Source organism: Typopeltis vanoorti, chromosome 10, assembly GCF_054136105.1.
Source record: "Typopeltis vanoorti isolate ZY-2024b chromosome 10, IOZ_Tvanoo_1.0, whole genome shotgun sequence".
Taxonomy (NCBI): domain Eukaryota; kingdom Metazoa; phylum Arthropoda; class Arachnida; order Uropygi; family Thelyphonidae; genus Typopeltis; species Typopeltis vanoorti.
In genome coordinates, this window is record NC_143558.1 from 98,756,055 (window position 1) to 98,779,032 (window position 22,978).

The 22,978-nt window shown below is 37.2% G+C and overlaps 1 protein-coding gene across 1 annotated transcript in view; it reads right to left on the bottom strand.

The window, feature by feature from the left end:
- Positions 1-22,978, bottom strand: part of Marf (Mitochondrial assembly regulatory factor) — a 373,692-nt gene that overhangs the window by 311,661 nt on the left and 39,053 nt on the right. Inside the window, exon 3 of the mRNA XM_090399591.1 lies at positions 20,477-20,603. Coding sequence (XP_090255717.1) covers positions 20,477-20,603 — 127 coding nt within the window. The remainder of the gene's footprint in view (positions 1-20,476; positions 20,604-22,978) is intronic.

The window sequence follows — 22,978 nt, forward strand, 5'->3', positions numbered from 1 at the left end:
AAAATTGCAATTTGGAAATGGTTCATGAGGGAGACTTTTCCACAGAACTGATGTGGAACGAATGAAAGACAACAGGGAGTAGCAGGTTCACTGAGTATGCAGTTCCACTATAAAAGGATGCTGAGCAGCTGTAGTATGAGTTCCTTTGGATTTGGAAGACATATGAGGCAAAATGGATGCTAGTTAAGCTGAACAATGGGCATGAAAATCATTATTATTATTAAGAGAGACCTGCAGGGTGTTGGAGACTCATCGAGGGAGGCCACATATTACATGCACCAGACATCATACTTATTCTTGAATTCATTCACACTGCTTGCACTCACAACATCCAATGGCAATCCATTCCAATCATGCATCACCCTATGAGAGAACAATCTAACCACCACCCCTTCTTAGTGGCATTCATTCTCAGCTTCCAAGGATGCACTCGTCCTTTCCCCACTTTTCATAAACTGAAAAATTCCATCAACTGAAATCCTCTATGACCCCTTCAGAAGCTTGTAAGTTCCAATCATATCACCCCTCTTTCTCCTGTTTGCTAGTGTCTGCAGTCTACAAATTCTCAATCTGGATTCATAATCAGTATTCCACAATCCTGATATCATTTTTAACACTCTCCTTTGCACTCTCTCTCTCTCTCCAATATATCAGAATCACAAAAACCAGAAGACCAGAACTGCACACAATAGTCCAAGTGACATCTTATCAGGCTCTTGTAAAGAGGCAAAACGACTTCCTCATCTTTACATGTGAACATTCGTTTCAGCACTGCAGTTATCTTTTGAGTTGTATTTGCAATTTTTGCTACATGGCCCCTGAACTTCATCTTCCTATCTACTAACACTCCAAGATCCCTAGCTTCATCAATTTCTTCAAGCATAATCCGATCAATATAATACAACATTGGATGTCTAATCATACTGAAGTGAATGACTTTACATTTACTGACATCCATTTTCCCATGCCCACAATTCCAGCCTATTCAAATCATTCTTGCAGAATGATTTGAATATCATTGCATATCAGCCGCATTCCTGACTACCCTATCTTTGCATCATCAGCAAATAGCTATATGTCACCTGTCAAATCCTTCCCAATATCATTAACGTACAGATTGAATAACAGTGGACCAAGCACTGATCCTTGTGGTACACCACTAGTTACCCTAAATCCAGCAGACTCACATCCCCCCATATACCACTTTTTCATATGTCAGTCAGCCATCCTCTTATCCACGTTAATATTCTATAATCCAAATTCTCCAATTTATGCAATAGTCTACAACTGTATTCTGTCAAAAAGCCTTAGCAAATCCAAAAATATCATGGTGTATCCATTTCCCTTGTCTAGCTCAATGGTAACATTGTTATAGAATGTGAGCAAGTTGCTAAAACATGACCTTCCCTTAGCAATCCCAACAGCTCTCATCGCAAAGGAGAGATTCACTGTCAATCCATTTCTGAATGCAAGCCCTAACCAATTTTTCCATAATCTTCACCACCATCGTCCCTGTTCCGAGTCTCATATTAAACAGCCTGGTCAAAGGAATAGCTAGTTCAGCTGAAAACTCTTTTGACACATATGCTGATATCCCATCAGTCCCTATTGCTGAATTCTTATTCAGTTTGTGCAAGAGCTCTAATACCTCATACACCTGAGTTTCTTCATTCAGTGAAGAGGTAGCAGTGAGCTCAATGTCGCATACACCAGGTTGATAGCTTTTAACAAAATGGGTGCTCATTAGTTAAACAATCTTTTCTGTACCTATCACCGTCACACCATCTGCATTCAGAAGATTTATTCTGTCATCCATTCTTTATTTTAGTTGTAGCATATCGATAGAATTCTTGTGGATTGTCTTTAGCATGCAAAGCCAGTTTCTTTTCATACTCGGACTTTGCTTTCCATACAGCAGTTGTGACTATTCTAGCCTGCTGCTTATAATTTTCATAATGCACATCATCCTTATGCACATGGTATTCCTTCCACATCATCTTTTTCTTACGAATCTCTTGCTTAATAAGATTATGCATCCATTTGACTCCTACCCTATTTATTCTTTGAACTCTCAGGACACACTCTGATATTGCATCATTTAAGTATTGTTTAAATGCTTTCCATGTCAATATTCTTCCCATCCATCAACCGATCCCATTCCAATGAACTCAGTATACTCCTCAGTTGGTCATAATTTCTGCTTTGTAGTTCACAGCACATAACCCTTTCAGAATGGAACATTCATAAACTTTGTCACTTCCCAAGGGAGTACCGCATGATCACTGTCACCAACTGGAGGCAGAATAGTTACATCTTTAACAGAAATGCCCTTTGACACTATAATCAAATTTAACACTCTTTATCCTCAAGTTCCTTCTGCAACATGCTGCTTGAGGAAGTAATCCCACAACAGCTCAATAAATGCATTTTCATTCTTCTCATGAAATTCTAATGCTCATCATCATCATCATCATCATGCATATCAAGGATTTAGCCCTAGCATTGCCTGTTCCGGCCTTAGAAGTCATCGTTGAATCTTTTAAGAGGACATCCTGGTTTTCTTTTACCTAATGGCTTGTACTTTAAGGCTTGTTTTGGTAATCTTTTTATTTTCATTCTTTGAACATGTTCTTATGTTTATATTTTTTAATTTTTTTCTATTACTGATTCTTGGTTTAATTCTTTCATAATTTCTTCGTTTCTTTTGTGATCAAATAGAGTATACTTTGCAGTTTTTCTCATAAACTTCATTTCTGCTGTTATTCATCTTCATTTGTCTTTTTGTTTTATTGTCCAGATTTCACTTCCCTACAATAAGACTGGTACGGCTAATGTATTGTATACTTTTAGTCTGGTTTGTTTTTGAACTAGGTTTGGTTTAAAAATAGAGTTAATTACATCTGTTATGTTTAAATATCTTGCAATTTTTATGTTTATATCTTTTTCATTTTCATATGTGATCATACATCCTAGGTAGTTAAATGAATTCACTTGTTCTAATATCTTGTTATCTATTACTATTTTAGTTCTTACTGGATCTCGTCCTTTAAAGGCCATAGTTTTTGATTTTTCTGTTGATACAGCAATCCCTCGATTAATGAGCCTAATGCATTCTTTAAAACAGGCACATTAATCAAATATAATAACCTATGGGAAAAGTATAATTCATTCCTCAGATTTCTTTTTTGACCCTTAAGTTTTTTAATAAAAGAATTAGGGTATGTCTCAGGGCCTAGATAAAGGAAAAAACCATGAAGCTGAAAGACAATAAAAGATATTCAGAATATAAATTTATTATTCTGCTCCTTAACAGAAAATTGAGCTAACGTAGTTTGGCAGGCATTCTGTTAATTTTTCATACAACTGACGGTATGGCCCTATTGCCTCGTCTGCAAATTTTACTGGTTCTCTCTTCACCAGGGTCAGTCTAAGCATTGCTGATTAAAACTTCGATCATGCGAAAACTATTTTCAAATTGTTTCTGTGAACCTCTTTGGGCTTGTCAGTGATTAAATTTTCTTCATATTCTTCAGGATCTTCCTGCTGTGCATCTAAATTTAGCAGGTCAGAATCACTCAACTTCCCAGAACGAGATTTAATTAACTTAGATTCATTTGAAAAGCCTCTAAAATCATTTGCACAATGTGGAAGAATGTGCTTCCAAACAGCTCACATATTGCTAGCAGTAATTTCATTCGACTTTGTGACTTCATAACCAGGCTGAGATTTCTATGATTTTGTTAGAAAAGTCTTGGAAGGAATTTGCTTCCAAAAAAGGCCAATTTCATCGATATTAAATATTTGTTGATCACAATAGTCCCCTTCTTACACAATTTTCTTCAAAATCTCTGGATATCTCCTGTTCTAATCACAGGTGAAGCTGCAATTGCAGCTTCACCTGTGATTAGAACATTATGCAGGCTATTTCTCTTTCCAGTGGCGCACTCAGGATTTAATCTTGGGGGAGGGGGGGGGAGTTCAGTAAACAATTTGAAAATACACTACGTATCCCATACGACCAATGCAATGATTGCATCTGCAATGATTGCTAATTCATAAGTAGTATAGAAATAAAAGACACGACACAACATAAATAACAAAAAAATGAATTTTAATTAAGAAAAGATTTTTGGAAAATTTTCTAGTGTTTTTTTCCTTTTTCTTTTTTTTTTTTTGGGGGGGGGCCCTTGGCCCCCTCCCTGGGTGTGCCATTGCGCTCAAATCACCCAGCACTGTGGAATTCTTCTTTTCCATCATTGATAGCCCTTTCTTTCCAGGTTACAAAGAGACAATGCTTTTGATTTAATAAGGCCAGTGTTTAGCGGGATCCGTTTTTGGTTACAATCTTCGATCCATGTAAAAAGAAGTCTCTCTAATTCAATCATTATAATACTTTGATTTTGAGTGCATGCAGGATGAACTTGAAGCAGCCTTACCTTTCTCTTTGTATTCAGCAGATTCACTCATTTTTGTATTCTTGTCCAATCTTTGCTCTGGACTCGTCTTGTTCATTTTTCTTTATTATTTCAAGTTTTTCTTCCAATCAGATTACTTTTCAAATCATTTTCACACTTCTATTTTTTGCTCATTAATTCTTTTACCATGATTAAAGGTTAGGAAAATAATTTAAAATAAAAAAGTAAGGAAAATTTGCACGAGATATGATCAACAAAATGCTATGTAAAGCACACGACATAAATTTTGGCCTAAATTTGGAACATGGAAATAGTGTAGTATGCCATTAAAAAATAACTTTGTAAAATGTTTCAAATCAGTAACTAAATTATTTCATCATGTGAGCTATTTTTTAAAATGGTTAGCCATAAAAAATGTATAGATTGAAAATTTTTTAAATGTTTAATATTTATTTTCAAGACGTATATAGGCATACTAATCGAATTTGGGTATCGAAAAAAAATGACGCACTAATCGGGGGTGCATTAATCGAGGGATTGCCGTATTATCATACCATAATCTTTGGCTATCTCATTTAGATCTAAAATTCTACTGCTACCTAATTAATATTTGGATAATTAACATCTCCCATTGTGAATACTCTTTTCGTACTCATCTCGTCTATTTGGTGATGCAATTCTGCATCACTTGAAACTGATCCATGAAATCTGTAACAATACCCCACTATGTAATTGATCTTGTTAGATTCCATGTGCATACCAGATAGCTTCAAACTCACTGTAAGTCTCAACTCTAACTAGATTCAAATCATCCAATATCATTAGCAGCATGCCCCCTTCTCTCCTATCCTCTCTATCATTCCTAAAAATAGTCTCCTAAAAAAAACACTCAACAGTTAGCACATCTGATTCTGACAGCCAGGTCTCACTAATGCCTACAATCTGAGGTCCCAACATACTAAGGCAACAAACTCTACCCCTTTGTTTGTGATACTCCTAGCATTCGTGTACAGACATAATAATCGACCTGAATGTTCTTCTGTATACTCTTGTCTGCAGTCTCCATGACACAGTTAGACAACTTGTATAAGGGGGACCGGAAAGTAATAAATTATTTTTAATAGGTCCTTTTTAGCCAATTGTTTTTTCTTAAATAACACAAATTATTAAATTTGATTTTTATTTAAATATTAGCATTACTTTTCTATTTAAAAAATCTGTTTTTTTTAAATTTTAGATTATTTTTTTTAATATGGCAGACTTTAAAGTTGAAGAGCATCATTTACGTCATTGTATGATGTTTTTGTTTCACCAAGGAAAGAATGCTACTGAGGCTACCAAAATCATTTGCTCAACTTATGGAGACGTATTGAAGGTTAACAAATGTCAGTGATAGTTTAGGAAATTTGCAGAAAAAAATTTTGATCTCTCTGATCATCCTCAATCTGGAAGACCTCTTACTATAGATAACGATGATCTTAAGACTCTCGTTGAATCAGATCCAAAACAAACCATACAAGAATTAGCAGAGTAACTTAATTCATCATGGTCAACTGTCCAAAAGCACATACATAAGAGCAGCAAGGTTCTTAAACAGGGTGTATGGGCACCGCATGAACTGTCAGAAAACAATAAAGCAGAGATGGGCGATTTGCAATTCATTGTTGACCAGACAACAAAAGGACCCTTTTTGGAACGAGTCGTAACTGGTGACAAAAAATGGGTGCTGTATAAGAATAATAAACACAAAAAACAGTGGCTTTCTCCAAATCAAACTCCAATTCCAACACTAAGGATGGACTGTTGTGAGTTTGATGGGATATTCATGGAATTATTCATTACGAACTCGTGGAACAAGGTAAGACTATCACAGCAGCCATCTACTGTGAACAATTAGAGTGACCACATCAAGCATTGTTAATCAAACATCCTGCGCTTGTCAATCAAAAAGGGGTAATTTTGCAGCAAGATAATGCAAAACCACATTCTGCAAGAATGACTCAAGAAAAAAAAAATTAGGCAGTTAGGATGGGAATTTCTATCACATTCTCTATATTCGCAGGATATTGCCCCTAGTGACTATCACTTATTCCGGTCCTTAGAACACAGCACAGCATAAGAAATAAAACCTTCCGTTCACAAGATGATGTCCAAAGGAGTTTGATATAATTTTTTGCCTCCAAAGAAAAAAAGGAATTCTAAACTTAGTAGATTGTTGGAATAAGGTTATAATTAATGATGGCGATTATAGAATTAAATAATGTTAATTTGTTCTTTAATAAAATTTATATTAAAAATGTAGTTCAAAAAATTGATTACTTCCTGGTCCCCCTTATAGATCTGTATTCTTATCTAGTGTCTTATACGTAAGGCCGGATTTAGACTTGCTGAGGCCCTAAGCTATACAAAACCCAGAGGCCTCCTACTGTTTTAAATTACATCAGCTGGTCTCAGAAAAATTTTAAATATATATGCCTTTTTAATATATGAAAATATATTATCTTTTAATTTTTATTAAAAAATAATAAAGTATTATGCGTCTACAAACTCACAGAAATAATTATATAATTAAAGAGTTTTAAAAATGACAAATAAGGCTCATAGAACAGAAAGTTTTAAATTAAAATAGGAAAATAAAAAGCAAAAATTAAATTAATATAACAACATAATTGGTAGTATATATAAAGTAGGGAAAGCTGAAAGACAATGACCTTGGGGCAAGCCAACTTGGAAGGACTATTTAAGATTAAGAGTGGTCAAAAATTATTGGATAGATACCCTTTGAAGTTAAGCCGATATTTTAAAAACTCTCAAATAAATGCTTTTGAAAAAAAACGAAGACAAAATATCTCAATCACTTTTACAATGTGCCAAAATTATTTTAATGTTATATTTTGTATATTAAAATTATTTAGAAATCATCATCGTGATATGTCTGACTTCATTTGAATGATTTTTCTACGAATATTATTTTATCAATTTTTATATTTTTTTGTTTTTTATTTGAGGCCCCGGCAGATTGTGAGGCCTTAAGCTGTAGCTTTTTTATCTTATATGTAAATCCGGCACTGCTTATACATGTAGACATTTTTACACACATTTGATGGGTCTAAACTGAATGAACACAAAGTTGAAATAGTTCTGTCCTCATCAACATTTCCATGAGAAAGCCCATTCCTGTCATTACTACAGTTATATAGCATTGTCACTCTTACACTCACATTCTCACCATTTCTCCCTTTATAATTTAGTTTCCCTGATTCTGTGTTAGGTCTCATACCAGTTATTAGTTTTTCTAGACTTCTGATACCAAACACGTTCAGGTGTAGGCCGTGCCTCTTACATAAATCCAATCTTCCCACAAACTCACATCCATTCCTTCTACACAGCCCTCTACATTGACTTGTTTGCAATCACAGCCCTTCCTTTTTTTTTTTTTTATGTTGGGCCCATCCACAGGAGGTTGATTGGTCAACCTATAGTACATTAGTACCGTGTATGGGTGGTGGGTTGGGAAAGATTTGAATGTATTCGTTGGGAAACACAGCAGGTGGGAGACTGCTCCACAGTGCAGGTTGCAGGGATGAAAGAAGAGGAAAAGAAATTTGTTCTGTTTGTTTCTAGGTGTACTGTGAAGGGATGTTGTGCAGCAGCTGCACGTGTTCCAATGAGCTTAGTACTGAGTGGGAGAATAACTGATGTTATTTTGGATGAGCATTTTCCCATGGAAATATTTGTAGAATATACTTACTGCAGAGACCAAACGTCTGTGTGAAAGTGGGGGAAAAGAGTTGGTAAGGGATGAATCACTTATAAGTCTAATAGCCCTCCTCTGTATTGAGTCGAGCATTTTGAGAGAGCTTTTAGGGGCCCCGCCCCATATGTGGAAGCAGTATTCAATAGTTGGGCAGATTTGTGACTTGTATAATGTTAGTGACTGTTCAGGGGTGAAGTAACGTCTTGAGCGGAAGAGAAATCCTAGTTTTTTGAGGCTGAGGATGCAATGTTTGAGACATGTTTGTGCCAGGAGAGGTTTGATGTGACGGTGATTCCGAGGGGCGAGATCTCAGGCTGTCTGGAAATTTGGGTATCGTCGAAAAGGATACTGGGAAAAAGTTGTTCTTTTTTATGGGAAATAGCACAGAACTGCGTTTTGTTGGTTTTGTTCGGATAACCTCATAAATTTCAACACCAGCATTGGTGTTGAAATTTATGAGGTTATCCGAACCCCATTGTAGGATGGCTTGGAGATCAGAGTTGAGGGTGGTGGTGGTTGATGTTCTGTAGGATAAGGTGAGTTGTGTAGGGTAAGGCTTATCAAATGCAAGCGAGGAGTGTAGTGTGCTGTCATCTGCAAAACTGTGTATTGGGTTGGAGGTCAATTGCAGTAGGTCGTTGATGTACAGCAGGAACAGAATTGGTGAGAGGACAGAACCCTGTGGGACCCCAGCATTAACTGAGTGGTGTGAGGATAGGGAGCCATCCACCATCACACACAGTGTGCGTCCAGACAGAAAACTGGCAATCCATCTACAGAAGTCCTGGGTCAGACCAAATGATGGTAGTTTGCCTAGTAGGCCTTTGTGCCAGACCCGGTCAAAGGCTTTGGAGATATCTAGTGCAACCACTTGAGATTCGTCAAACCTCTCCATAGCATTTGTCCAGAGATGGGTGACGTATGCGAGTAGATCTCCTGTTGATCGGCAGTGGCGGAATCCATACTGATGGTCATTTATTTGGTATCTTCAAGATAGTGTAGGAGGTGGGAATTGATGATTTTTTCCATTACCTTTGACAGGACTGAGGTAAGCGAGATAGGGTGGTAATTGGATGGCAGTGACTTGTCACCCTTCTTGGGAATGGGCTAAATACAGGCCAATTTCCAGTTTATGGGATAGATTCCAGTGGAGTAGGAGAGTATATATAGGTGGCATAGGATAGGGGTCAGTTCTGGAGCACAATTTTTCAGAACAATTGGGGGAATGCCATCAAGACCAGGAGACTTTTTTTTGTGTCTAATTGGGACAGTATTTTTTTGATTTCATCCAGGCAAAAGGATATAGGGGGGGGGGCATTGTATGTTGGGTGTCTGGAATGGTTGGGGGACATTTACCATCGTCAGTTATGCATGCATTTGAAGCAAAGTATGAGGCCAGAAGATTGGCTTTTTCTGTGGGTGATGAGGCAGTAGAACCAGCAGGGTGTGATAGGGGTGGGAATAGCGTTGGACAGAAATTGCGGCCAATTGCTTTGGCAAGAGACCAAAAGGCTCGGCTGCTGTATGGACAGGCTGCTAGTTTCCTCTTTTTGCTCTTTCGAACTCTGTCTTGGAAGCTTTGAGGGAGGATGAGGTTCTTGATTTCAGCCAGTTGTGGTATGTCTGGTGTTTCATCTCTACAGCCTTGGCACATCTTTTGGAGAACCAGGGTTTCGTTAGGGAATGGCAGTTCAGAGTGTTGTTGTGTGGAATGTACATATTCATGTCGGTGAGGATCACTTTGGTAATAAGCTTGGCACATATGTTTGGGTGGAAGGCTGGAAGCAATAGTTCAACCATGGGAATGTGGCATATAAGTTGCGGAGGCTGTCCCACTTAGCCCTGTTATAGTGCCAAACTACTCTTGTATGGGAGTGTCTGTGTAAACGTTGTTGCATGGGGGATAAGATGAGCACTACATTGTGGTCAGAATTGCCCAGGGGGTTCACTACTTTCACTGTGTATTTGGAGGGGTCATTGGTGAGGAAGAGCTCTAGGGTGTTTGGGGAGTGGTTTGGGTTATCTGGTATTCTGGTTGGCATCTGGACAAGTTGTGTAAGGTCGTTGGTGATGGCAAATGTTTCTGCATCTCTGCCTGCAAGATCTGTACAACTGGAGGAGGAAAGCCAGCTAGTGTTTTGGATGTTAAAATCTCCTAGAAGGATGATTTCACTGTTGGGAAAGTGGGATTGGAGAAAGTCGACTTTTAATTAAAGAGCTCAGGGTGGTTGGTTGAGTTGGGGGAGCGATTGAGGCAGCAGATGAATTGAACTGAGAATTGAATTGATCTTCTTAATTCATTTTTATCACATCGAGGTAAAATACTGACAATTTTCACTTTCTCACTCTTCAAATATCCATAGAAGATACATAATGCAGAAATCGATCATCTATGGGATAGTTACTGAAGAGAGGCTATAAAAAGGTGTCATTTATCAACCATACTGTTCTTTTCTGAACAACATCAAGAATTTTTAGAGAGGTCTTAGGTGCACCACCCCATACATGAGAGCAGTATTCCAACGGTGCTCAGATTTGTGATTTGTACAGAGTAAGTTACTGTTTGGCAGAAAAGTACTGTCTTGACCGGAAAAGGACGCCAAGTTTTTTTGGAAGCTGATAATACTATAGAAGTGATATGATTGTGCCAGGAAAGGTTTGGAGTAAGTCAGTCCAAGTATAGAGATGTGGTTTGGACTGTCGAGCTCAGCATTATCAAAAGTAAGTGGAGTAGATCTGAGGTCTTTGTTATGAGAAAACAAACAAAACTGTGTTTTGGCAGCATTGAAGTTGACTAGGTTGCTTTCACCCCAATCATGGATACTGTGATGATCAGTGTTGCACTTATTATAGATGATTTTGAAGCATGAGATATTTGAGGACTGCAAGGCATGTCATATGAGTAAAATGAGTGGCATGTGCTATCATCAACAAAACTATGAATAGGGTTTGCAGTGAATGAGAACAGATCATTTATATAAATTAGAAAGAGGATGGGTGAAAGGACAGAGCCCTGAGGGACACCAGCATTGATAGGAAAGTCTGAGGAGAGCATACCATCCACCAATACAAATTGCGATCGATCTGAGAGAAAACTGGCAATCCATTTACAAAAGGAAGAAAGCAGTCCAAATGATGGTAACTTCTTGAGAAGCCCTTGATGCCAGATCCTATCAAAAGCCTTGGAGATGTCAGGAGCAACAGCATAGCACAGCACAGGTTTCTCCAAACCTTTCCATGGAATGGGTCAAAATATGAGTGATGTAGGGCAGGAGATCTCCTGTGGATCTGTGGAATTGCTATCCACAGGAGATCTCCTGTGGATAGCAATTCTCAAAGTGTTGAAGAACTGATTGTTGATAACCTTCTCCTTTACTTTAGAAAAAACTGACGTAAGAGCAATAAGCCAATAGCTTGATGGCAAACATTTATCTCCTTTTTTGGGAAATGGGTTGAATGTGAGCTTTCTTCCATGCTAAAAGGTAAATGCCAGCTGAGTACAGTTTAGTGAATAGATGATAGAGCACACATGTTAGTTCAGGAGCACGTCTTGAACACAAATGGGAGGAATTCCATCAGGTCATCCAATTGCCTTTGTAGTATCCAAGTTATTCAAGATTCTTCTGATGTCTTTCTGGCAGAAGGTCACTGGAGGCATGAGATGCAATGTTCTAGGCAAGGAAGGAGGTAATTTGCCATTGGTCATCTATGTAGGAGTTGGAAGAGAAGAATGAGGCAAAGATATCAAGGGTTGTCTTTAGGTGATGTTACACTGCTATCATTAGTATGAGAAAGTGGACATAGTACAGACAAAAGTTACACCCAACAGCACTGTTGAAGAACCAGAAAGCATAACTGGCAGTGGCAAAAGCAACGCGTTGTCTACATTTATCCTAGTTGAATTTGGACTTTGCCTTTATAATGGTGGTTTTACAAACGTTACAGGCAACTGAGTAAGCTGTGAAGAAGCTGATATTTTAGTCTCAAGTTACTTGCGAAAGGCTGTTTGCTTTACTTGGACATCCCTGGTGTTAAATATTGTGTCTGGTCCATTGTTAAATATTTTTACTCTGTGCCATTGTTATGTCGTTACTTTTCCTATAATAATTTATTTCCTTTATGAATTTACCTCTCTACAATAACTACAAGACTTACAAAATTTCCCTGACTCTAATATCTGTATCACTTCTTACGTGTTCATTCTATAAGGAAAGTAAATTCTATGTCTCTAGCCAATTCCTAATTTCACTCACATGCTTACCCTGACTGTTAAAGGCTATTCCTTGCTAAAAGAAACGAATCCTCTGGGGCTGTCTCCTCTTCAGATATTGACAAATTTATTTTTTAAAGCTGTGCCAGGCCAATAGAGGGGACTCTTATTCAGGGAGACTTTTCCAGACTCTTGGTGCACATAGGTGAATAAATTTAGTGCTTATACTCATAAATCAAACGCTTTACTCTGGCTAAGTAAATTCTGGTTTGCAGTCATAATCTCTATAACAACATGTTATACCTTTCTTTCAATTCACCCCCCCCCTACGGTTCAGATTAATGAGTGGTAGTTTTGATTCATATCACACGCAAAACTCAGGTATACAAGAAAAAACATATTTATTGGAATCTAAAGACATATACACTTAGATCAATCTCACTTTCAATTAGTTCAATGACATGCTAAATCAAACTGTGTCAAACTAATTAATACTCTAATGCATGAACAATAAATCCTTCTTTTAAGTTACAGAGTAAACACACATAATATACACATTATACACTTCTAATCAATATTCTACCTACTATGTTAGTCTTGCACATTAAACTAGTCACAATCATCTACAATCATTCCAGACAATTTGTCTTATGGACATTAGCCACTGCTAAATAATCACTTAAAGTTCTTAAATACTATCCATACTCGATTACACTACAGTGATATTTCCCTTTTACTGACTGGGTAATTATACAACAAAATCAGTACTTTACCATTTCTTGGGGCAGGATCTCCAGGTCCGTCTGAACTGTCCTTCTTTTTTTGAATTACTTCTCGATACTTCCATAAGCCTGTGTCCACGTGGTGGATCACTATGGTCATCAGATTAAGCTATGCTCTGCACCTGGCGTTTTTCCCTCGTCTATTCTCGATCTGTTTCAGGCCATCCTCATTTCTACTGGATACGTCCGCAATATTATTCCGTTGGAACTTTCAGCGAAAGAGTGAAGACAGCATATGCCGACAGCTCACGCTTTAGTACTGGCAGAAATTCAGACATCGAAGTGAAAGGCGCACCATCCAATATCGTACTATCGCCAAGGAACACCATCAGGAACTTCTGATCCATGGGAGAAGTCGAATCATCATTCAGCAAAATAGGCAAAAAAAAAGCCTTGAGAAAGGGGTGCAAACCCTTTTTATTCTCCCTTCACTTCCTCCAATTTTAGCACCCTGTTACTCGCTGTGATAGCACCCCCTTCTTTTTGCGATCTTTTCCCACCCACTACTTTCTTCATCTGCGGGAATTTCGGCACATCGCGAGATCTCTAGCAGCGTCTTCCGGGAAATGAATGTGCGTCACTTTCCAAGATTGCCAATGCCTCAGGCCCGCCGTGACCTTTGGACTATTGTTTACATCTAATTTACCCATTCATTGTATACATGATGCATTCATATAATATTAATTTATGCACAAAGTTCTTTACATGGTATTACAATTCTACTAAAAAGAGGTAATTCTATTTCTATTTACAGTTAGTACTTTATTTCTTCTGCTCGAGTACAAGTTTTTTCTCTCAGCTGATTTTTCTGATTTGTTAAATCCTGAATGAATTGTTTCCTTTTAAAAGTTCTTCATTCAGGATGTAACACTGGCATACTTCTTGGAAAACCATGGTTTAATAAGGGTTGGGACATTTGAACAAAGTGAGGAATGAAAGTTTCCATTCAAATACAGATAATTTCTGTAACAAGATTAATAGGTATCTGGATCTGAAGAATGAAAACAGCAGTCTGACCATGGAAAAGAGGAGTAAGATCACACAAGTCCTCCCACTTGGCACGGTTATAATGCTAGAGCATGTGAAGTTGTGAATGGCTGAAGGATGGACGTTTCATCAGAGACGAAAATTGGATAAGATGGTCTAATTTGCCAAGAGGAGGAATCACTTGAACAGAGTACCTGGAAGGAGAACTAGTTGAAAAAGGATCCAGTTGGATGAGTGAAGAAGATTGTTAGGAATTCAGGTAAGGAGAGTGATGATCTGTTTTAAGGCATTGCTTACAGCAAAAAATCTCGGCCTCTTATCCAGTAAAATCTGAAAAATGGAGCCAATTAGAATTATGAACGGTGAAATTACCAAGAAGAATAACAACTTCACTGTTTGAAAATTTTGACTGCATAAAATCAAGCAATTTTATTTATTTCTAAATAAAACACTTCAGCCAAGTGTTTTATTTAGAAATAAAACATTTGGCACCTTGTCAAAAAAAGTTTTGAAAAGGTGTCAAGAGAAAAACTATTCAAAACGCTACATTTGTATGGTGTCAATGGGGCATTATATTAAGCAATACTTGGTCTTTATTTGAGTTGTAAATCAGCAGTTAGAATTGAAGGAAATACAGGAAGATGGTTTGATGTTAACTCTGGTGTCAGACAAGGATGTACATTATTATTATTATATCACACCTCCAGGGAGTTCAAAGACTCATCGAGGAAAGGCATCTATTCTACAACTCTTCATTTCCCTACTCCACCAACTTTCATCAACTAACATCAACGCCATCTACTGCTGACTACCACCACTAGTACTTTCACAGACAATCACAAACATTCATGCCCATGGTGGGATTCGAACCCACAGCCTTTTGGCTGGAGAGCAATACGCTAACCACTCGGCCAACCAGGCCAGCTGGTTATCCCCTTTGTTATTCATTATGTTATTCATATGGATCACATTATGAAGGAAAGTGGTATTAAACCTGAATCAAAATTGGAGATGCTAATCTCTATGTTTTACTTTATGCAGATGATGTTATACTCTAAATATATCCGATACAAGTCTGCAAGATTCCATGACTAAATGTTATAATGGATTTGGTATGAAAATCAGCAATAACAAGACAAAGACAATTGAAATAGGCGGAAAAACACCGAAAATATGAACTGCATTGTGAATGGAGAACCTATAGAACAAGTAAAACACTTCAGCTACTTAGGCACGATTTTTAGTGAAAATGATAAATTAAATATGGAAATAAACAACAGAATCAACAAAGCCAGCATAGTAGGAAGTCAACTGAATAAATTTATATGGAATAAGAGAGTAATTAGTCAAAACACTAAATTAGCTATATACAAGACAGTGTTCAAACCAATTTTAACTTATGGATCTGAGACCTGGGTTAGAAATAAAACACTTAACCAAAGACCAGAGACTGCAGATAAGAGAGCTCTGAGAAAGATTAGGGGCATGAACAGATGGCATCAATATCATATTAAAAATGAGGATATTAGGAAAGAACTTGAAATTGTTAGCATCCAGGAATGTGTTAGCAGAGCTAATCTCAGGTGGTATGTTTACTTAAACAGAATGGGAGAGGAAAGATTAGCAAGTGTTCTCTGCCAGAGGAAGACCAAGGATATAGTGGATTGATACATTTAGAAGTGGCTTAGAAGACAGAAATATAAGATCTGATAATGTTGGAGTCTTGACAGGTAACAGATTGTTGTTGTTGTTGTTGTCTTGTCCTTTGAAGAGTCTTAGATGTTTCCGTGCGCTCTTTGTACTGCTTTGGCTATGTCTGTGATTTTGTTTGTATAGAGCGTATTGATGACGATGATGATTTGATTGGTTCCAGCAACTCTTGAAATGTGGTTATATTTCACAATAGGATATGCTGTGTCACTACATCTGAATATTTCACTAATGGGGTAATTTCAATTGCAAAAATGACAATTCTGTTGTCTTGGGAAACACAGTTGGTTAGTTGTGCAGTAGCTGTCCCAGTAGTAGGTATTCACTTTTGGCAGGGGCTGAGACTGATGTCTTTCCTTTGTCTATTGCAGTGCTCTGGCTGGTATCCTTTCCATGGTTGTTGGAATTCTGCAACCTTTGACCAACTCCTGCTAAGCTAGGATGGGACACGGTTGCTAGTGGCAAAACATCAGTGCTAGTTGAACTTTTGCTGGCCGTTGCTTTGGGAGAATTCAGGGAAAGCGTATGCCATGACTATTTCTTGAAACTCGAAGGCATACTATTGCAGTGATAACTAAGAAAAATTTTAAAAAACTCAAAATAACTGTCTAACTTCACGTGTTTAAGAAACTAATTTTATAGCACGATCGATCGGGTGTTTATGTTTGTGTATGTATATAACTTGCAATTAATTGAAAAATAAAATCTAACAACACATAACTTAAAGCAGGAGTTGCCTTGGACATGTCAGTCTCTCTGTGATTACGTTTTTTTTTTTTTTTTTTTAAATAACAATCTTATATATATATATAGGATTAACCGGTTTTGGTTCTCCGCAGTCAGGCAGAGAGGTTACATTCTCACTGATTGTTGAGAAAAATTACATAAGAATAACAGTTGTTATAAGAGTTATTTTACATAAAAATAACAGTTGCTATAAGATGATCATTATTACCACTGTTAAGTGAAAATCTCTTTCTTCTCCCTTTCTTTTTTTGGGGGGGGGGGGGGAATTATGTCACATCTATGTTGGAAAGTTACTGTGATGCAGTCATCCCGCTCAGCCGGGAGTTGATTTTTTGTTTTTTGGATTCCTGTCTTGGTGGAAAAGGTCTAGGGTGGTGATGATGCTTGTATAGGATACAACTTCTCACCTTTTGGTTGAAGGTTGCAAGGAGATGATCAGCTGCAACAACCGCAGGTTAAAGCTGCCATTTCCCAAGACAAATGGATTAACTGGGTGATGATGGGGCATTCTAAGTAGATATATGACTGTTACTGCTCAGTAGCAGAACAGACAGTTTTCAGAACACATCTGGGTTGAATTTCCATAATATAATTGGAGTGGGTAGTGTATTGTGCCAAATTCTTCACTGAATATCTGCATCATGTTTGGTGGCTCTTGTGCAATATGTAAGGCCCAGTGAAGTACTGTTTGGTGGGATGATACAGGATTTTTCAATGAAGTGCTTTGGTTGGACTGTTGTATTAGAGCAGGGGTCGACAACCTTTTCAGACTCGCAGGCCACATTCAACTTTTATTTTTAATAATTTGGCTGCAAGCGTTTAATTAAGAGAAAATAGTGAGTTAAAATACTTAAGTTATCAATTTTTATTATATCAATCTTGAAATACACAGAAATATTTAAAGTACGAAATATGAAACAAGCATGAAAATAAAACTCGATGAAAAATTATTATCACATAAAAGCAAAGTAATATAGTTTATGCATCACAATATGTGTGTCTCCCTGCTTAATGTGACTTTTGTGATTGTTTTCCTTTAGCCAAGTTATCTAGATCCACTTTATAACCTGAGGTGCAATTTGAATCGAAGCATGCAAATGTTCATCAGTCAGTCGAGAAGAAAATTTATTTTTTCCAAAACTCATGGCAGAAAATGCTTGTTCGCAAATGTATGTGCTTTCAAATGCGACTACCATCTTCTTTGCGAAACTGATTAATTCATCATACTGAATACATCACTGAATAATTCAACATATGGGCCACATGCCCTGTAAATATGGTCAACCTTTTATGGGCCACTAAAAAGTACATTTGGGCCGCCAGTTGCCGACCCCCGTATTAGAGAGTAGTAGATTTTGTTTATATTGCATGGTGTAAGTCTCTCCCATGTATTGTTGGTTTTTATCAAAAAGATAGACACTGGCTCTTCTGCATCAGGAGGACAGCCCCTCTTCCATTATGTTATCAGACACAGCAGATTAAAAAGGAGATTTCACAGTGTTTACCTGCTTGGCCTGATTCCTGTATTCCAAGTTTGCAAGTGATTTTGTAAAGTTCCAGATAAGGCTCGAAGAAAGAATATCATCCAAGATCCTCATGCCTTGCCAGCTCCATGGAGGAAAGAAAATCTCTCTCTCTCTGAGTGATGAGGTTCCTTACCATCATGTGGAAGATGGATTCCATGAGGATTTCAGAAAGGGATGCTGTCTTCACTGTGTGCTGGAGATTTAACTTCCTCCATCTTTGAAGGGCATCTTTATAGAAATTTGTTAGACTCGGTGGCACTGCTCTTGTCATTCTTAAGGTTGTGGAGAAAAAGAGCCCTAGTGCCAGAACTTAAAATACATTCGGTGGAACATTTGTGTGCCATTTCCTGTTGTAGAATATTGAGGAAAAAAGCAAGTGCAGAACATTGTTATCCTGTGGTCAATGAGATCAAATTTTGTCCTTCTTTAAGAGAAGTACTTAGCTTGGAGTGGGAAAGTCAGTTTGTTTGGTTCCATATGAATCAATAGATAGTTGACTGTATTTGTTTGATAAATTGCAGTGGGGCTCGTACTGCTGCCCACTTTCCTAGTACTTGCTTGAAATGTTTAATGAGTGTTTTCCCAGTTCTTATCCACATAAGAGGGCATGTTTCCTATGTAAATTCCCAGGTATTTGTTTTCCTTTGCAGACCAGTGACCAGACATTGGGAAATTGGTTTGCTTTTTCCATTTGCCACTTCACAGTCATGTGGTTTTATGTGCCATTAGTTTGGCTTCTGAGGCTGCTTGGTATTGTTGGTATGCTGTTTGTATGTTACAGCAATCCTCTTCTCCACAGACTATAACTGTAACATCATGTATATGCTGTCAGGGTTATAGCTTGGTAAAAAAGTTTAGGACAGGATGCCATAAGCAGCATGCTTGCTCTACACAAAAAGGGCTCTATGGCAATTGTGTCAAGAGGACTAGAAAGTGGACAGCCTTGTTTAATACCTCTATTGTATAGTACAGATATGGTGAGATTATTGTTTATTTTCATGGAGAAGTGTACTTTAGCATAAAACATCTTAATGGACTGAATGATGCTTGAGCCAAAGCCGAAAGCTTTCAAGCATTTGAATAGGTAGAGATGTTCAATGTGGTCAAAAGCTTTTTCTTGATCCAGTGTTACAGGACTCATTGTTTCACTGTTAGCTATACTTATCAAATCCTTTATTAGGTGTATGTTTTCATGGATATATCTTCCAATGATAGAACAGTGTACCTATCTATTATTTTATCCAGTGAGAGTTTAAATTTGTTAGCAATGGCTTTTGATATTATTTTACACTCATTAAACACTCAGTGTTTATGATGGAGATGAGTCGTCGCCAGTTTCCTAATTTTGTAGCATCTCCTTTCTTTGGGATAAGCTTAATAACAGATGGTGTCATATTGTGTGGGAAGCCATTGGTATTGGCTTCAATATATATATTCTGTAGAGGATAAGTCCAAGCTGTTTCCAGAAGAACTGGTAATATTAAGTGGTGAATATTACCAGTTCTCCCCATCTCCACGATTTGACAACTGCAGGCAGTTGTCAAATCGTGTAGAGTGATGGGGAGTTCTGTCTTATGCTGCATTGCTGATGAGAGTCTTTTCACATCAGAAAGAATTATATCAGTGGCATCCATAGATGTTGGGTTAGCCTGGTATAAGTTTCTGTAGTACTGCAAGGCATATATAAGAGGATTTCGTCATGATTTTCTATGATAATTCCACTATCTGTTGTTATAGCAGAAATAGTGGTGCACTTTTGCTGGCATTTTTCCAGTGAAAAGCAATACTTTGTGGGAGCATCTGCAAAGTTAATGTGCTTGCATCATGTTCTTATTAGTGCTCCTCTTGCAGAGTGCTCTAGTTGTGGGCATTGCATATGGTGGCTTCTAAGGACTGGTATTCCTCAGCAACTGGATGATGTAATTGCTGTTGTTGTAGATTATTTATATTTATTCTGCAACTGAATATTTATTCAAATTCCTATGGTGACTATACTTTTGAGTAAATAACCTGACTTTAGCCTTAAAGAGTGCAGATAGATATAGATATCGATAGATAGATAAGAGAAAATAAATTCAACAATAACTCAAATTAGCACTAAGTACATTCATTCAGCAGATGTTTTTTCCTTAGCCCATTAAAAACATTATGAATAGGCTAAGATAAAATATAATTTTTTCGATATATTTTTAATTATTAAAAGGAAAATTTCCTTTAGAAAACGTAAAAACTGACTACCACCAATGCTTCTTGGTTCATGCTTAAAAATGATAATGTGAATTTAAATTTCGTGTTACTATTTCTAAACTTCAAGATAACTACAATATAATAGTTCTATTTACCTCCCAAAAAAGACAACTTTCATGTGATCTCGTGCTAAAACTTCTCTGATGCCTGCAATTTTATGTTTATAATTCTTCACTGCTGTAATATGCTGCTGAGTTACTACATTACTTTCAGTTCCAAAATCTGCAAAAACACAAAACAAGAAAATTAATATATAATCATACATATATACAGTTCCTCACTTCCATAATGTGCTGATGAATCACATTATGGAAGTTAGATTTGCAAGAGCATAAAACAAAAAAAATGTAATATTTAATCATGCATGCATGCATATATGTATACATACATACATATACAGGGTGTTCGGGATAAATTTGACATATTTATAATTAATTATATTTTTCCGTAAGTTACATGTATTAACACACACTTCTCTTCATTTAAAAGTTTGGACCCTTCTTCATTCATATACAAGATGTCAGAAAGGATGGATAGCTGGAACCCACCTGAATCATGGAAGAGAATAACTTGTATCATGATGATTTGTGCCCGCCATCAAAATAAGGATATTACGACTGCTGCCCAATGCTCCCTGAATACAGTAAAAACAATCAGGCATGAACTAGAGACTTGCAATGGTGACTACGAGGATGTAGCAAGAAGAAAGATCCCTAGCAGACGATCTGATTGCGTTCGTACAGCAGACTTCCTCGCAAATCTGCAGGAACAGGTGTTGAAGAACCCTGGCATTGGAATTCGAGCTTTGTTCGTGGAGTTGCTAACTGTAGTCAAGCCCTGGATAACAAGGGTAGCCAATGGTAGGCCGTATGTATGGCAGCAGGATTCGGCCCCTTGCCACACCTCTGGGAAAAGTCAAAAATGGTTGTCTGAAAATTTCTACGACTTCACCAGTCCAAATGTTTGGCCTCCAAACTCCCCAGACCTTAACCCCATGGATTATTTTGTATGGGGCGCAGTTGAAAAAGACACCAATCGCACTTCCAGTAATACAAAAGCCCAGTTAATGGATAAAATTAAAACAGTTTTTGCGGCCCTTCCCAGGGAGACTGTAGCATCAGCTTGTTCAAGGTTCCAAAGCAGAATTGAAGCTGTGATCGATGCTAATGGTAGTTATTTTGAGTAAATCTTGTTGATAGTATTGTAATTAACTCTGCCTGTAATGTTTTTTTGTCAATTCATTAAATTTAATAGATACAAAGAAGATTTTCTTTTTCCTTACGAAACTGTCAAATTTATCCCGAACACCCTGTATGTATATATATATATATATATATATATATATATATTTTTATATATATATATATATATATATATATATATATATTTTTCAATACGTGCGTTATGTATACAAAAAAAGTCTAAATTCGTTAAAAATGAACATGAGCGGTATATATTAGAAACGTATGCGAGGTAAATCAATTGTAATAACAAAATTAAGGTAGAAGTATTACTTAATATTTATGGAACATTACACTATTCAAATCCAAAAAATTCTTCATCAGACTCAATATTGAAAGAATCAATTGTGTTAAAAATTTCGTTTGGTATTTCTTCAGCTTCATAATCATTGTCACCGGACACCACTGCATTCCCTTGTGCTTTTTCATTAAAGCACATTTCTATCATAGTTTTCACTTACAGCAACCCAACTTTCTACAATCCATGTAACTATAACCACGTTACACAGAGAACCACAGTAAAGTTACACCTTTCGTGCTCTGTTGCAGCAACTGAAACCTCTTTTGCTCCCTTCAGATTCAGTCCTAGAACTAGGCATGTCAAAACTTACGGGAACTTCATCCATATTCTCAAAGTGACAAGCATCAACCCTACACAAGTTTTCTCTCAGAAACAAACAAAATTTAGCTACTTTCATTTCTCAGTCGCACGGCAAATTTTGTCCAACACTAGTGAAGGAGCGCACATTTAAATTGTTTCTCTTCATAAATCCAAAAACTCAAGATGGCTACCCATCTTGAAATCCTTTATATTATCGTTTTGCACAATTCTTTTTGATTCCTGCAACACACGAACAGTAGATATTTTCATACCTTTAGCTCTTTCACTAACAACCTAATCAAACAGTTTTTTTTCTATGGTTGGCCACAAGCACCTTCTAAACCTCATAGCACGTTTCCTCGTATGTAACCATTTCAGGACTGTTTCAGCCTTTCGCCATTCACGAACACTACTTTCTCTAACACTGAACAATCTACCAGCTTTATGATTCCCTTTTTCCTTTGCTACTTCTACCACTTCAAGCTTGAACTGCGCTGTGTAGGATTTCTCCGAGAAGTACGTCTGTCTTCCATTGGTAATTCAGATCTAATCACAAAATATAAACAAATAATGATTTACTTTATGAAATATTTTAAAACAGGATGTACGGAATAATCGACCACTGCTACTAGCAACGCACATGCTTTTAAAGAATTCCTCCATCCTCTGTCTGTACTTCCTAACTCTACCGATAGTTGCCGCATATGTGTTATTTATACATCAAAAGGAGTGATGAAAATGTTGGGGGTGCGTGT